Here is a 16,875-nt window from a genome sequence, read left to right on the forward strand (position 1 = left end):
TCTTCTCTATGGCAACTATTTAAGTGTCACATTCACCCAATGAACAATTCAGGTCAAAAGTAATAAACAAATCTCATTTTAGAGTAAGCTAATGTCAACGCTGATGAACAATGTGTACTTTAGTGGCTGCAGATACGGACCAGAGGAGCGTATAAATGGATGTGGACCGAGAGAGAGGAGCATGTGATGGAACGGTTGAGAGAAATGTTACTTACCACATCATTGCAGAATTTGTTTCTGTTTTCTGTCATAACAAGATAACTTTCATCCAATACAAGTGTGTTATGAAAGAAAGCATTTAGGCATTGTTTTGAAATTTTAATCACTTAACGTTGACAATAAATGAATAATAGTACTGAGATCCTGGAAGCAAGAAAAGTAGTGACTAACAAAATGTTGTTGTGCAACAGAGATGAGCACATTTTCAATTGACACCTCCCAACATCTGTGAGGATCAGTGGACGTGATCATTTCCACGGACAAAAAGGCAACTTGATGTATTTCCATCCCTATACTGCCACCTAGTGGTATGTTTAAGAAATATCTCTGAATACAGGATCATTCTGAACACTTGGAATTAAAGTCTATTCAGACTTTCATGTTATATGCTATATGTAATGTGTTGTCACATTTAGAAACTGGGCAATATTTCCTGATAAACACTGTGCATAGTAGTTTAAAATTGTTTAAAAACTGAACACTACTATATGCATGAGGACTTTCCAGACATAAAAAAAAAGCCTATCACAAAATTATGCATTTTTATGTTTTGTGTAACACATAGTATTGAAAGAAAATTGAGAACTCTCTTCATTGTTTATGGCAGTACACAACATTTATTTTGTGTAACAGCGTAACCATCACACCATTGTCACAAAACTTAGAACACCTGGAGGTTTCTTCTTCTTCTCGGATCCAAATGTTTATTTTATTCTATATTTATTTATATTTGTGATTTTCTAATATGTAGATAAAATGGACTTGACTTGAGATCAATGTGAAAATAAATAGCCAGAAAAAATAAAAATAAACAAAAAATAGTTACTTATTTAACAAAAAGACTGAGGACTAATCATAAATTAAAACTTGAATATAATGTGAATTAATATGAATATATTTAAGTGCTTTGCTACAGTTGGAAAACTTTTTAAAAATGAAACTGGAGGTTTATACAGAGGCCCATTTCCACCATTGAAAGAAAAAAATGAAGTAATTATGAAATAAAAAGTCACATTTATGAGATTAAAAGTCAATTATGAGACAAAACATAGAAATTATGAGACCAAAAGTCAAAATTATGAAATAAAAAGTCAAAATGATGAGCTATTGAGTCAAAATTATGAGTCAAAACGTCTTACTTATGAGATTAAAAGTCAATTATGAGACAAAAAGTAGGAATTATTAGATAAAAAGTCATAATTATTAAATGAGACATCAATATGGGAAAGGAAGATGAAATTATAGATCAAAAGTCATAATTGTGAGATACAAAGTCAAATTATGAAATAAAAGGTCAAAATGATGAGCTATTAAGTTAAAATTATTAGTAAAAATGTCTAAATTATTAGATAAAAAGTCATCAATATGGGAAAGGAAGATGAAATTATGAGACAAAAAGTCAGTTATAATATAAAAATCATAATTATTAGAAAACATTTTGAAATTATAAAAGTCATATTATGAGATTAAAAAAAATCTCATAATTCTCCCTTAATAATTAATAATTTTGACTTTTTCCACTCATAATTATTATTTACTATAGAAATATTTTTGTTTATTTGTTTTGATCAAGGCCAAGTTCTCATATTTTTTTCTTTAGCTGGCAGAAATGGGCCTCCACAGCTTCACTGTGACAAACTCAATCTCTGTGATCAATATAGTTTGATGAACTGATCGAGAAACACTGATAATGCACCGAGGTGTTAGCTGCTCCTCCTGTCAGCATGTCTAGTGCTCCTGGTGCTGTTGCAGCCGGTGCACCTGCACGGTGAGCAGAGCTGCACGGTGCTGCTCCTCGTCCTGTCGAGCTGTAAACAATCCTGTCTGCTGCTCTCCCTCCTACGTGCGTCTTACGTAACCCTCGAAGCCCCGCCCCCTGCCTGGCTCTCACGCACCAGTTACGTCCGACCGTAAAAAATAGAAACTTCCAAGATGGCCGAGGCCGTGGACTCCATGCATTTCGCAGCAAACAGCAAAACAAATTCCCCCAAACCCCTGATAGCTAAACGGCCGCCGGAGAGCCGACCGCAGTCTTCCAGCGACATTTACCCACCGCCCCCCAAGAAGGTCCGGGTGGAGGAGAAGGGCCTGAAGCACAGGAAACTGAACGGAGAGGCGTGCGCAGGGGAAAAACACAACGGGAAGCAGAGTTGTGGGAGCCCAGCGAAATGGAGTTTCGGCCCGGCCAAGGCGAGCCACTCCACCGCCGCCGCGGTGCCCGCGACTCCCGCTCGGAAAATCTTCAAAATCAGCAACTTCCTCGCCTCGCCGCCCAAAGTGAAAAAGGCTAAAGAGAAGCGACACAAGGAGAAGGAGAAGAGCGGCGAGGCGCAGCGGAGCTCCGCCGCTGGTGTGGAGAGTGTGAGCCCAGCTAGCTGCCATACAAAGACCGAGAACGGCGACATGAAAATGCTACAGAGAGGTAGGACAACACGGGCAGCCTGCTCGCTGCTGCTGCACTCCGTTTAAACACTTCACGGGCGAATTAAACACTGTAGCTGAAGCAACACTGTGATAAAATGATTTATTGGATTATTACATAATTTTCACTGCCACAGGCCCCAGTATTTATTAGGCCCAGATGGTGATATATACACGTGGAAATGTTTGTTCGTCAGTAAATGTTGCTCAGCGTGGATGTAAGTGGCGTTTTCACCTCACTGTGTGTCTCCTCTCCTGCTCCCCTCAGACCACCGTGTGAAGGAGAAGGACAGGGAGAAGAAAAAGGAGAAGAATAAAGAGTGGAGAAATCACAAATTGCCACCTGTGCATGACATTGCGAGAGAAAACGGGGAGGTGATCTCACCACAGAAAGGTAGGGATGAAATGTAACGTGGATCGAGTGGGATGAAAAGTGTTGTTTTGTTTTTGTTAATTATTATTTTTTGGGGAGAACTTTGTCTTAAATATGTTTTTTTCGGGATTAATTTCTTTACTCAGACAACTTTGCCTAAGTCACTTATGCTTTATTAGAAATCAAGTTAAAGCAGAGTAGATGAGTTCAATATCATTAAATATTTTAATTCATAACAATTTGTCTCAAATTTGAATTAACTATTTTAAGAGGGAAAATGTCATACATGTAATCTTAATGCAAAACACTAACTGTACATTAATATACTGTACATAATGTACTATTAACATGACCTAGTTGAATAAATAACGCCAATACTTTCGCGCTGACGTTGTCAAAATTCAGAGTATATACATTTGTTATATACTCCGTCCCTATCTCACGTATATATTACAGGCCTCAAATGATGCAGAACATTGTACTCACTCTAAAAATGTCTTTCCCTCCATCGCAGAGTCTTCGGAGAAGCCCAAAGCTGGTTCAGAGGAAGACCTCCTGCTCAAGAAACTCAAGAAGAAGAAGAAAAAGAAGCACAAAGATGGCGAGCGGGTGAAGGAGAGGCACAGCCGACCCAAAATGTACCATCGCTCATGCCAGACGGTGTGCTCAGGAGTGTCCCTGGCTCTGCCAGAGTTCCTCAGTCGAATTAACGGGAACAACAACAGCATCAACAACAGCAATCTACTGCACTCCAACGCAGCACCACCACAACAACACCACCAGGATCCAGCATCCGCTACCTCTGCCTCCATCTCCTCCATGGTCAGGGACAGGCTCGGCTACAGCTCCCCGCTCCACTGCACCCCAGCGCCGGGACTGCCCGGCCTGGAGTTTGGGCACCTGATCCACATCGAACAGCAGGCCAATGGAGGAGCGTCTGTGGCGCACGCTTACAGTGAGCAGCTCTCCTGTCTTTCCCCGGCTGAGATGCAGCGTTTCGCCCAGGAGTTTGTGACCCTGTCGTTCAGCGAGGATGAGGCCCAGGCTGCGTGTTTTGTGATGGGAATCATCCATGGAGCGGCATCCTACCTCCCAGACTTCCTGGACTACTTCTCCTACAAGTTTCCCAATGCGCCAGTGAAGATGGAGGTGCTCGGGAAGAAGGACATAGAGACGACAACCATGGTCAACTTCCACTCTCAGGTAAGATGTGTAATTTGTATTATCTTCCTTCTCTTTTGTGCCAAACAGTAAAAAGGCTCTGAGTGTAAGAGGATGCTGAACTGTCCACTTGGATACTGTGAAGTGCCAGTTCGTATTCTGGAGGTGTGAGCAGCACAGACGCAGCTGCCAAAAGCCGAAACAACACATCAACCATTTCTTTGCATCAGTCTTTGTCCAAATTGTTGACGGGCTGAGCTCTTCACGCAACCTCGAGCCATCTTTACTCCTGTGTTCACTGTTTTAGTGTCCGGGTTGTCTTGTGGAGCAGAAAGGCCTCGGAGTGTGTGTCGTGTTGTTTGTCACTTCACATAATAGTTTCTTGAAAAGCCTGTCTGTTCGTGCGCTTGATGACAACAACGACACCTTCGGTTTAAATTGTGCTTTGATGTCAGCATCCAAAGAAAGTTTAATTGTCTATGTGTTCAAAAAAGTTGTCGTATGCTGGTGACAGCACCAAAGTCTGCATTAAGGCTGCACAGTTGACGAACATATTATTGAGATTGCAATGTGGGCAGGTGTAGCCAGAAGCTGCAGTCTTGACAACGGTAAAATATGTGACAAAACCGCATCATAAGGAAGTCCTGTAGTGCTGCAGAGATTCCCTTACCTACAGATCTTGTTCTCCAAATGTCAGAAAACATGTTTTGCTTGGTACAGATTCCAACAAACGTCACATCATCAGGATGTCAGTAGTTTGTTTTTTTTCCAGTGAAAATGAAAGTCGTGGTGCAAAATTGATTGTTCTTACTAATCATGCAGCATGCCGCAGTCGTAATATCCGTCAAAATAATTGCAAAATGATTTGATAATTTTATTTAGCTGGAGAGTAAAATCAGCTCCACGGGTGGTAAATTTATTAAATGAAGTCCACTTCTCTTCATTCGTGAATGATTCATTGTTGTTGTTACTCTCTAACGACATGAGTGATAAACTTAAGGGTGTTAACTTTAGTTTCTGATCATGATCCGTCATTCTGAATAAGTATAAAATAATTCTTTGACTTCTTCTTCAGAGTGTGATAGTTTGACAGGATAAAGATAGGATTGTGAACATGGATCAGAAAATGAATTATGAACACCACCAGTGCAGACTGCTCAGTCTGAGATAAATTATTTTCTAAATCTTTTGTCTTTGATCGTTTGTAAGAGAATTTTTCATGAAAAAGCACAAGATTAGTGATCAGAAGATCCAGTTTTATGCTTTTGTTTTTCAGTTTTTTTCTCTGTCCGACTTAAAGTGTTTCCCTCCAGAAATACATTAACATCAATTATCATCACATCATTATAATGAGGCACAATTTATTTATATTTATTTATTAAATATTTATTTATTAATTTGTTTATATCTTCCATAGACTAAGACGTGATTAAGAAATCTTATCCACCTGAGAGAGCAGTAAGTTACATGATATTTCTGAATTTTCTAACATCGTTTTAGAAACTGAGAGACTCGATTTAGGTCAGGAAAACCAAAAATTATTCAAGCCCAGGGACCCCTCGCTGGGAAGAAAATGTTTCCATGGGGTCTCTCTCTCACTCTCTGTTGATAGTACTGATACTCCGAGTGCTTTGTAATCAGATATTGCTTCAGATCGTCTGGCATCATGACTTCCTCTGCTACCAACATAGGGCAGATGGTGCATTTCATCCTGTTGCTATTCTCAATGAAACCAAACTCAACGCAACTGTCAGCATATTTTTTTAATTTAGCCAGTTTGGGCTTAACTCAGCTTGACGGTGTGGATCGTGTTTTCCATGCCAGCAAACTGTGTTGAGGTGGTGAAGCAGCAGTGTTTAGATGACAGAGTTTCTATAGATATTACATGTAACAGATATAACATGCATTTTATTGGTAAGCTTTGCTCAGTAGCCTGAAATATTCACTTTTCACTGATATACTACAGTTTTACTACAGTTTTAACACTGAATCTCACAGTGTTTTGTTCCTGTGTGCTGTGTGTGTCACTGACCCCGGGGGGCTTTAGGTCTCACTTTGACAATCACTATTTCCAACCAGAGCTGCCCGGCGTCTTGTGATGCTGCAGCATGTTCTGACTTTTTTTGTTTTCTGTATCAAACAATTTGTGTTAAAGTGGTAAACAAAGCCAAGTACGCTTTGAGAGAGGATATAGCAACAATTACTCTAAAAAAAAACCTCATAAAAAGTAGAAGGCTCTTTGGACATTTTTAATGAACAACTTTTTTTTATTTTAACACGTTGGCAGTAGTTAAATAAACACTTACAGGGCCATATCAATTCAGTCAACATCTGGTGCCAGTATCTATTGTCGAAACAAGGCCAACCTATTCTCCTATTCTCAGTGTTGTCATCACATATCCTTCTTACAGTGTGATGCAACCCTTAAAATGGCTCCTATGTTGTTTTCTGATGAAACTCTATATTTCCTAACCTGTAATTCATAACACTTGTAACACAGTAAAACTTGCCGCACAATGGCTGTACATTATTGTTCATAGTAACATAAAATAGTAACCGCTACATGCATTTGCATCCGTGGGTTGTACCGTCATTTGTATTTTGCACCTTGCTTTACTCTACATGTAAAATATTTTACTGTTTTGGCAGTGTTCAGGGGAAAGCTTTAATGTCCCTGCTGTGCAATTTGGCTCATAAACAGCAGTCATTAATATTAAATACAGAAAAGCAGAGCATTGAATAAGAATAAAAGTAAGTGCAAGTATAGAACAGAAGTCTAGTGAAAGCAGTGAGAACAAGAAGTGACGGACCCTGTTGCACCGGCAGTTTGTAACAGGCCAAATTACATGTTGTTTAAAAAGACAAATAATGGGAAAGACCTCATACACCCCATTGCGCCACCTCTAGGGAGGTAAGACCTCCATCCTGGCGGAGGGTAATTGAAATCAGTGTATGAAACGTCCTGGGAGTCCAATAAGATGATCCCTGCTTTCTGTGTATATTAGGGATGCACAATATACCGGTTTGTAGGACTGAACAATTATCAGCTAGATATTGTGAAATTTATATTAACAGCTATTAATGGGTATCTTTGAAACTCTAGCCAATAAATAAATATGTAGCCAGCATTTACAAACTCTGGTACAGTTGGTGGTTTGCTCTCCACCACAATAAACAGGGAAAAAACAAACAAGAACTACGTCAGGAAGTGCAGCCTGTTGTGCCCATGACGTCAACTGCTGCACCTGAGCAAAGCCGTGCAGTGTAGACTAGGGCAACAAGTGTTATCTAATCACTCTGTACAATACTCTATCAAACAAAAACATGAAAGAATTCCCTTGAAACGGCTATACGCGCATTTAAATCAGACAAATCACAAAATTAAAAATTAGGTAAGCTGCTACATTTGTTCCCTTGTTATCCTCCTTCACACTGGCTGTCAGTCGGGGCCTGATAATAATGTATGGACTTGCCTCATGGCACACCACTTGAGAACCAGTGGACTAGAGAGCCAAATCTGTTGTCGCCAGGTGTGGACGATTTTTACAGTTTCACAGGAAGACAACACGATTGTAATTTGCAATACAAGTTCCTCAAAAGTTCAGAGAGGAGGGAAAAAGTCTTTTAACACAACAGATCTTACTAGAGCAATGAAATATGACATCATCCATTTGTTACATCTTACAGTATATTGCAGTGCAGTAAGAAAGCCCCACAAACTAGAACTTCAATATCATTAGAGTTGAATCACCAAACTGACACATAATAAAGGTTTACGAGTTGTTCTGAGGCATCATTATTGCTTCATTAAATCCCATTCACATTGCTGAAGTGGACACTTTAATGTTGAAGTTCACTCGGTTGAGTCTTAATGTCTGACGAGGGGCCCGTGTGAAGCTGAAGTATGATTTGTTGTCTTCCTATTTCTAGATTTGATAATCCACAGTGCCTGAAAGTCTCAGATGGTTTTCCAGTAATGTCTTTGCAACACCGTCTTCATTTCCTTTGACTAACAATAGCCTTGCCTTTAATTTGTCCTGTGTTGACATTTGCCTCTCTTGATGAGTATGGTGTTTTGGAGCTTGTCCAAAGACCTAAATCTTTGTATTTAAGATGCTGTTAACGACCAAGCAGATGCTGATGTTCCTTAAATGAGTGCTTTATTAAAGGCAGGTGCACTTGAAAGGTCACACCGTTTGTGTTAAATACACAACAACAGTTCTCGCCTCAATTTCAAGGCAAACACGTTTTTTTATTAAAGGTGCATATGATGTTTTAAAACTGGCAGTAAATCACTTGTCGGGTTTAGGATGTTTTGATGCTTCTCTGGTGAGGGTCTGATCTGTTTTCTCCGTGTTTCCCTCCTGCAGGTGAAGCGGACATATTCCCAGGGAACTTACCGTGCCGGGGCCATGCGGCAGGTCAGTCTGGTCGGGGCCGTTGACGAGGAGGTTGGAGACTACTTCCCCGAGTTCATCAGCATGTTAGAGGAATCTCCCTTTCTGGAGGTTAGTGTATTTATTACATCCGCGAATGTAAACACCCCTACAGCCAGCGGATGTGTGAACGTCTGTCATGAGTCATTATGTAACTGAATTTTCTCACTCTGTTTATGTAGCGGACTCTGCCCTGGGGAACGTTCTCCAGTCTGCGGCTGCAGAGCCCCACTGAGAGCGACGACGGCCCCATCATGTGGGTCAGACCTGGAGAACAGATGATCCCCATGGCAGACATGCCAAAATCACCCTTCAAAAGGAAAAGGTGAGTTGACATATTGAGTCTGTAAATTGCCGTCTCACCAGCATCCTTATTTCAAAGAAAAAATAAAGCTGTTGTAGCAAAACCAGTAAATTACTATCAGCTTATAGTTCAACACTGCTTGTCTTGAACTTATGCTTAACGTTGTGAATAAATGCGTTTCAGGTCCACCAATGAGATAAAGAACCTGCAGTATCTACCCAGAGCCAGTGAGCCCAGGGAGATGCTGTTCGAGGACCGGACGAGAGCCCATGCTGACCACATCGGTCAGGGGTTTGAGAGACAAACTACTGCTGCTGTAGGTGTGCTGAAGGCCGTACGCTGCGGAGAGGAGTGAGTATACAGTGACATGTGTTCACCTTATCACATACAGTACACAAATACACACATTTGTTTACAATAACTTCCAGGTGAAAAACACCTGCCTACCTAATTACCCTGTTGGGCCTGGGTTAATCTGAGAAATCACTGACCCGTAAATTTGATTTATCAAAAAATGCTCACAAAGCAACAAATTACATAAAAGTACAGTAGAAACATCAGAAAGATCAAACGACAGTTCTTTGCTGTACTGAGAAAGCGCCACATGTGACAGCTCTGTGGTCAGCCACTATCAATGTCCACTCTCTGTCAGTGTCACCTTGCGCATTTATAGAGCTGTAGTTTGCATATGACTATAGAAGGCAGGAGGAGTAGTTCCTGTCAACCGGGTAATAATTAAACTAGGTCCTGGTGATAGTGTAGCTTGTTTCCAGTGTGTCCCTGTTGATGATAAAATACACATTCACCCCAAATCGCTGAGTTTAGATATCGATATTTTAATATGAAATAGATCCTAAGAACAGAGACAGTTGAGATCAGATGTATAGATATTTCCGTATCGATCCGCTCAACTGTATTTCACACACCTCAAATATCAAATCTCAAATCACCACCAGATGGCTACCTGTAAGTTGTTGTTTTTTTTGTTTTCGGATTCTAACTCGGATCAGTAAACAGGACTTTGTCTATTGCTTTACAGCAGTTACGCTCCTGCCCGGATCACCAAAGATGTCGTGTGTTTCCACGCTGGAGATTTCCCAGATGTGGTCATGAGGTTGCAGCTGGACCTCCATGAACCTCCGCTGTCTCAGGTGGGTCAGATGTATTAATTGTGCCTGGTAGGATACAGGGGAATAAATAGTTTGTTTTTGTGCTTGTGAGATGAAACTTATTAAAAAAACATCCCCTGAAGCTGCACTAACATTTTATATCTATAGCTATCAAACTTACGGTCATTACTCACCTATGAACTTTGCTATTATTGTAATGATGAGTCTCATGAGAGCGATAAAACTGTAAACTACCTACCCAGCACCAAACTGACTAGCCAGTGAACATGGTGTAGCAGTAAGCTGCTTAAGATATTTTTCTCAGGAATTGGTGAAGAAGAAAAAAATAGATCTGTGGGTTAGTCCACACGTACACAGACAATGTCCGTCCAGACCAGTGTTTTAGCACTTTTTCAGAAAATAATCTCTGTCCATACTAACGCACCTGAAGACGCATGGACCGTTCACGTACACAGGGCCATTCGTGTGCAGGTGTAAACAGGAAGCAGATTGTATACTCTGTGGTTGGTTGCTTGGTTAGAGAGAATATTTTAAACAACTTTTACTTAATTTTACCTATAGTTCATTTGACTATAGTAAAATGTTTTAATATTTTCAATGTCTGTTTGTGTCTATTGACAATATAGCATCCATTCTGTCAATGCACAATATTATATGTTTGCCATTGATGCTACATGTACTGTTGACACTTGAATAGGAAGCAAACGTGGCCGTCTGTGTGACACCCATTTCCAAAAATTGAGTTTTCAGTGACCTAAAATGCTGTTTACATGTGTACAAAAGGCCAAAACGCACAAAATGAGAGTGAATATTTTCCTCCAAATGAATGTTGCTCCATTTTTCTTCATGCTTAATGTTTAAATAGGATGCTAACATTTCACCTTAAAAACTTTATGAAGTGATATTTGAAAGTTGTGTTTACATTTTGTTGCATTATCCCCAAGTGTCCAAAAAAGTCAAGTAATCCAGCTTTAAGTGCAAAAAATCTAAACCCTATACCTAACCCTTTTGTGTGACTTCTAATATGCCACATTGTCAGATCGTAATCATTTATCAGTATAAGACACTTATAATACTTTTAATATGTGCAATACATGATTATAATCTATTCTTGGCAAGAATAAAAATATTTGTTTATTTCACTGAGGGACCACTGAATCTTACATGTACCTCTCACTGCCTCCACAGTGTGTACAATGGATCGATGATGCTAAGCTGAACCAGCTGAGGAGGGAGGGGATCCGATACGCCCGTATCCAACTCTACCACGATGACATCTACTTCATCCCCAGAGGAGTTGTCCACCAGTTCAAAACCGTGTCTGCTGTCTGCAGCCTGGCTTGGCATATCCGACTCAGACAGTATCACCAACACGAAGAGAAGGAGGAGGAGGTGAAGGAAGAGGAGAAGTGTGCATCTAGAGATGTATCACTTCATTTCAAAGAAGAGGAGGAGGACGACGACGAGGAGGTTGGGGGCAAGGTGTGTGATCCTGCTGTACAGATGGCGATGAAGCTGGAGGATGAGGAGGACGAGGGAAACGAGGGGCCGCCCTCACAAACTCCGACACGGATTTTCAAGGAGGAAGAGCAAGAGAACAGAGCTGAGATGAAGGAGTTGTCAACGACACAGTCTCTGTCTTTTGTCAAGAAGGAGAGAGATGAAGGTGTACTCACTCACACACTAATGGAGCCTAAAACTGAGGAAGATGAGAGAGAGGAGGGTAAGGGAGGGGGAGACGAAGATGCAGACGCAGGCCGGACACTGCAGAAGGAACACGAGGAGGGTGCAGTGGACAGTACATCCTTAAAGTCACTACAGCAGATTAGGAAGGAGAATGATGTGGAGGAGGAGAGGCAGCAAAAGACGACGGTACCGGGTCAAGGTCTGAAAGACAAAACTAAAGATAGCATAACGAGCACTTACAACACACCACAGATCAAAAAGGACAAAGATAAAGGTAAAAGAGAGAAAGATGAGAAGGAGAGAGTTAAAGAGAAAAAGGACAAGGATAGGAGTAAAGAGAAGGAAAGGGAGAAAAAGGACAGGGGGAAAGACAGGGACAGAGAGAAGGACAGGGTGAGAGAACAGGAGAAAGTTAAGGCCGAGGGAGGAAGAGAGGGGAGTACATCGACGCAACCGTTGCAACAGATGAGGAAAAAAGAGGACGAGGAGCGGACGAGAGAGGGCACTAAAGCCTCTCAAACACCCCTGCCTGCACAGAGAGACGAGAAGTGGGACTCAAAGACTCAACCCCACGGCAAGAGAGAGAAGGAGCACGATAAAGACAGGGGAGGCCCACAGGGAGCGTCTCACTTACGGCCAGACAGAGAGGAGCATAAACACAAGTCTTCACACGGGAAGAAGGAGAAAAGCGGGCACAGGGAGGGCAAGGAGGCGAGTACACCGTCAAAGTCGGGGAGAGACGACGGGAAGACGTGCACTCCCAAACCTGCAAACATTCAGGTAAAGAAAGAAGGAAAGAAGGATAAAGACGTCAACAGTAAAGAGGAGAGGAAGAAGTCTGCGCCACCAGAACACAAACAACCACGGACGCTCATCACCTTTGACCTCTTTAAGCCGATGGAGGCTCACCAAACTCTGGCTCTTTCTTTCACGGACAGTAGGCCTAAGACCCACCATCACAGTGACTCTCGAGGCTCTTCCTCAAAGCCTGCATCTGACAGTCGGACAGTTGTGCCCTCTAAAGGACCAAAAGTAAAAGACACAGTGCAGGGAAAGCCTGCCACACCCCTACAGGACACTCGGCCGCAGCAGCACTCGTTAAAACAGCCCCTGAAAACACACACACCCCAAACACAGAAAGACTTCTTAATATGAATGTCTAGATGTCTAGTCTTCTTTTTTTACTGTACAACTTACGCCGAGGCTTTGTTAAAGTATTTGAAAATGCATCCTTCCTTCAGACATCAGCTGGTATTTTTAATTTGTAATAGATGAGCGGGAGCGTTGGCCACATTTCCCCAGTGACGTTGTGAGAAGAGGATGCACTCTCCAAGTATTTTATCAGTGCCCAAGAATGTAAGCTAAGTAGCTCACTTCACGTTTGTTAGCGAATGTATGTAGGCTCTATATAAAATGTTATGTGACCCATGTGTCAGTGCCTGTGCACTACTTAGCTTCGCTCTTAAAGCACCTATTTTAGGTACTGGACTAGCCAATCTGAAAACAACCATCCTTACTCCCTGCTATAGGAATTACCTACGATCACTGTTTGGGAGGTTTCAGCCAGTCACTGAGCTCCCGCTGAAAATCCTCTTCGCCATGTTGCTTTAGTCGATGGGGTTTGTTGTTTCTGACACTCCAAAATCGGAGCAAGTAGTTGTTTTCAGACTGGACGTTTGTTTGACTCACACAGGGCTGTAAATGATACTGTATGTACCAAAACTGTACAGTATAGATGTTATTAGCACCAATGTGAGAAAATGTATACAGAAATTGCATATATTTTTTGTAAGACAAGTTTTATTTTCCATAGAACTTATTTATATCATTTACTGTCTGTTTTTATTTGAAACCAATGTATGTGAAAATTTTGTTGTAAATACATTTTATTTCCTAAGATAAGACTTGGTAGTGTGATTTATACTCTGATCAGAACCTCTCAATAAATGGTTCAAAAATATTGACTAACTGTTAATGTCTCTCCTGCATTTCATGTTATTAAGGTTTCAGTATTTGTCTTTTTAGCTACTTAAGCGGCTTGGGTCTTGGATAAAGATGGTCCAACACTGAATTCTGTGCGCCTGATTGCTATGAAATTAGTTCAAAATGTCCCCCTCTCCAGCTGTACTGTTAGCATTGTATATTCACATCAAACTAACTGCAAGCATCTTAAATGTTCATGGTCACATGCTGGACTGTTTCACAGCGGACATTCTGACTTCTCATAGTTGTAAAAGCACATAACATTAATGATGGCTCTGCTCTATTCAAGTGACCTAGCAAGCACTACACCAAGACCCTGAAACAGAAGCAATCTAAATGGAATTCAGCCATATTAAATATTGTTTCTACCTGTGCTTGTCCTTCAAAACGTCTTCAGTGAAAAGGGCCTATATAACACTTGAAGTACAGTTAAACAGTGCAGCTTCAACTGAAGTCGAATACACATTGAACGTTAATGTGGACAAAAGTCTGCCATCTTGATGCAAAGACAAAGGCTGACAAGCAGTTGAAGCTGATCAATATTTAAGACTAAGTACAACCCTGATTCCAAAAAAGTTGGGCCGCCGTGCAAAATGTAAATAAAAACATGAAATAATTTGCAAACGATGTACAAAGTGTTCCAGAGGCCGTGTAGTAAAATCCTTATTCAGATGTATTTCTGTGTTTAACAAAGTTGTAAATGACTCAATTCAGAGTAAGTGAGTACATGTCGAAAAGGATACTAATATGATCACATCCTTTATTTATTTATCGTTTAAACGTCCAAAATGTTTTTGGAATCGGGGTGATACAGCTTCGACTGATGAAAGTTGAAAGTGAACCGGCATAAACGCTGTTCACTTAGAGTATGTAACATTTGTAAATTCTCCAGAAAAAAAAACACATCTTTGCACACGTCTCAAATCCATACAGTTAGAGGAAGTTCAGGATTTACATTCAGATTGTGTCAGTGGCAGAAGGACATCCTGGGATGGGTACTGCTGACAAACATCTTGTGTGTACCATCCCATATGGAAGCTGTGAGCTTTCTAACTGCTTAGCAGAAATGCTTGAATGGTGATATATATGTTTCAACAGTGATTTTACAGACAGTTATAATATGGCTCAGTGGCACACAGTGCATGCTGGATTATTCCATACTGGCGATACACGGCTAGTGTCAGTGCCACATCAGTATATTATTGTGTTTGCATGGACATTTGTGTGCTCCATTTCATAAAGTCTCACCTAGTAGTATAATTCTAGCTTATATGTAAAATAAAAATCTGATTTCCCTCGACACCCATTAACAAATTCATCAATTCCTGCAGCATTAAGATAAGCCAAAAGGCAGTGATGTGAATGCCAAAACTATGACGACTGAATTTATTCTTAAAATGCCTTATTGTATGGATTCATGTACTTTAAGTTTTCCTTTTGAATCACAATTAGGTCTTAATGTGGCACAAGAAAAGGATGCACTGACCTGACTTTACTTTCCCGACACTGACCCGATTCCTGATCCGATACTAGTGCTCTCTTTCCTGTTTTAAACCTGTAAACCACACTGTGTAAAACCCAGTCTGCAACCTGCTGTGACTTAAATGTAACTTACAGCATAAACAGTGAATTTTATAATAACACTCACAAGAAAACTTAAGTGGGGTGGACGTGTCTGACCGATACCCGATCCTCTTATTCAAGTCAGCATCAGCCCTGATACCAATCCAGTGGATCAGATTGGTGCATCTCAAGCGTGAAATGCGTTGTGTCCCCTATTTTACATTTCAAAAACCAAGAGTCCTCGCAGTCACTCCCTCCTGTAGTGGAAAACACTGTGTCCCAGCTCCACCAGCGCCCCACCCAGCAGCACCCACAGGGGGACACACACCACACTGACCCACATGTCGACCAGCTTCTCCAGCCGGGAGCACAGTGTCAGACAGAAGGCCAGCTTCAGCAGCAGAGCCGTCAGGTACCACAGCCTCCTCTTCAAGCTCTGCTCTCCATCCCTGGGGTCAAAGTCTGGCTTGCAGCGCCCTGCCATCTTCACTATCAGCATGAGGATGAGGATGGTGTCAAAGGTCCAGACAGGGAGGAAGATGAGAAACCAGTTCCAGTGGATCTTGGAGTCCAGCTTGAGGACCAGCATGATGAGGAACATCAGGGCGAAGATCCAGGAGAGGAGCACTCGCTGGGCCAGGGACATCTTCATCTACGGAGGACTGGCTCCGAGCCAGTTTCACCCACAGCGAGAGAGACTGAAGAGGAGCACAGCCAAGGTGACACACAAACACACACACACTGTGATCTGAAGATAAACCGACACACAACACAGCAGCCTCATTTTCAGATGGACGTAATGAATGATAATAACTCTGGTCATACATCAAAACTCACTCCACTTACTCTCAGGCTTTTACAAACGTGTGAAATAATTTTGCTGTCACTTCCACTTCAGTACAGACCTGAAGACGCTACTGCACGTCGTTGGCTAGCTGTTGCTAACTTGTGAGACCCAAACAAAAACATTGCTCAAAGAAAGACGTCTTACCAAATTGTCCGATATAATTAACCTCTCGGAAAGACCGACTCTTCGCCGACAGGACAAATGTCGACACTTTTAAACAAACGACGTAGTTTTGACAGCAGAGCCGCTCGATCAAAGCGAGGAGTACGGTCACAGTTAGCTTCTTAGCTAGTTCAGCCTGGAGTTCCGCAGCAGTTGCCAGCAGTAACTGCACAGCTTCCGGTCGGTCTTTACAAAACAAAAGCACGTTTCCGCTTCCCCCTTTCGAAACAAAAGCACGAGTTTATCATCTGGTGTATTTTATTTTGATGGATAACTGCAGGGCTGTAGCGACTGTTGAGGACACTGAGGCCTGATCCCAATGCTTTGGTTCTCCCTGACAACTGAGCAAACTCCATCTGCAGCCAAGTCAAGAATGAATCTTCATCTAAAATATGAAAACTTCTCTATGGTGTCCAGTCAAAAGGTCCTCAGGTGAGGTGGGGGATATGATATATGACCTCTGTACTTCTTAAATCCTGATTAAAGGTGCCTTAATGGAGCTTAATTAAATGGTAAAAGTAAATCCACCTGCAGCTGTAGATCCTCCCTCTTTCTTTACAACCAACCAAATTAATAGTCCTTAATTATTC

At 41.5% G+C, this 16,875-nt stretch overlaps 2 protein-coding genes across 2 annotated transcripts; one reads left to right on the top strand and one right to left on the bottom strand.

Annotated features, from left to right (window-relative positions):
* Positions 1-2,094: 2,094 nt before the first annotated feature.
* Positions 2,095-13,690, top strand: LOC141000838 (lysine-specific demethylase RSBN1L-like). Its single transcript, XM_073471716.1, has 8 exons — positions 2,095-2,641; positions 2,909-3,034; positions 3,528-4,216; positions 8,545-8,682; positions 8,793-8,935; positions 9,098-9,265; positions 9,954-10,065; positions 11,233-13,690. Exons 1-8 carry the CDS (start codon positions 2,152-2,154, stop codon positions 12,883-12,885), a joined length of 3,519 nt encoding a protein of 1,172 aa, XP_073327817.1. The 5' UTR covers positions 2,095-2,151; the 3' UTR covers positions 12,886-13,690.
* Positions 13,511-16,433, bottom strand: tmem60 (transmembrane protein 60). Its single transcript, XM_073471717.1, has 2 exons — positions 16,268-16,433; positions 13,511-15,974 (listed from the first exon to the last, which is right to left on the bottom strand). The coding sequence occupies exon 2, from the start codon at positions 15,926-15,928 to the stop codon at positions 15,524-15,526; it is 405 nt and encodes a 134-aa protein (XP_073327818.1). The 5' UTR covers positions 15,929-15,974; positions 16,268-16,433; the 3' UTR covers positions 13,511-15,523.
* Between the last annotated feature and the right edge of the window lie 442 nt (positions 16,434-16,875).

This window comes from Pagrus major, chromosome 8, assembly GCF_040436345.1.
Source record: "Pagrus major chromosome 8, Pma_NU_1.0".
NCBI classification, from domain to species: Eukaryota; Metazoa; Chordata; class Actinopteri; order Spariformes; family Sparidae; genus Pagrus; species Pagrus major.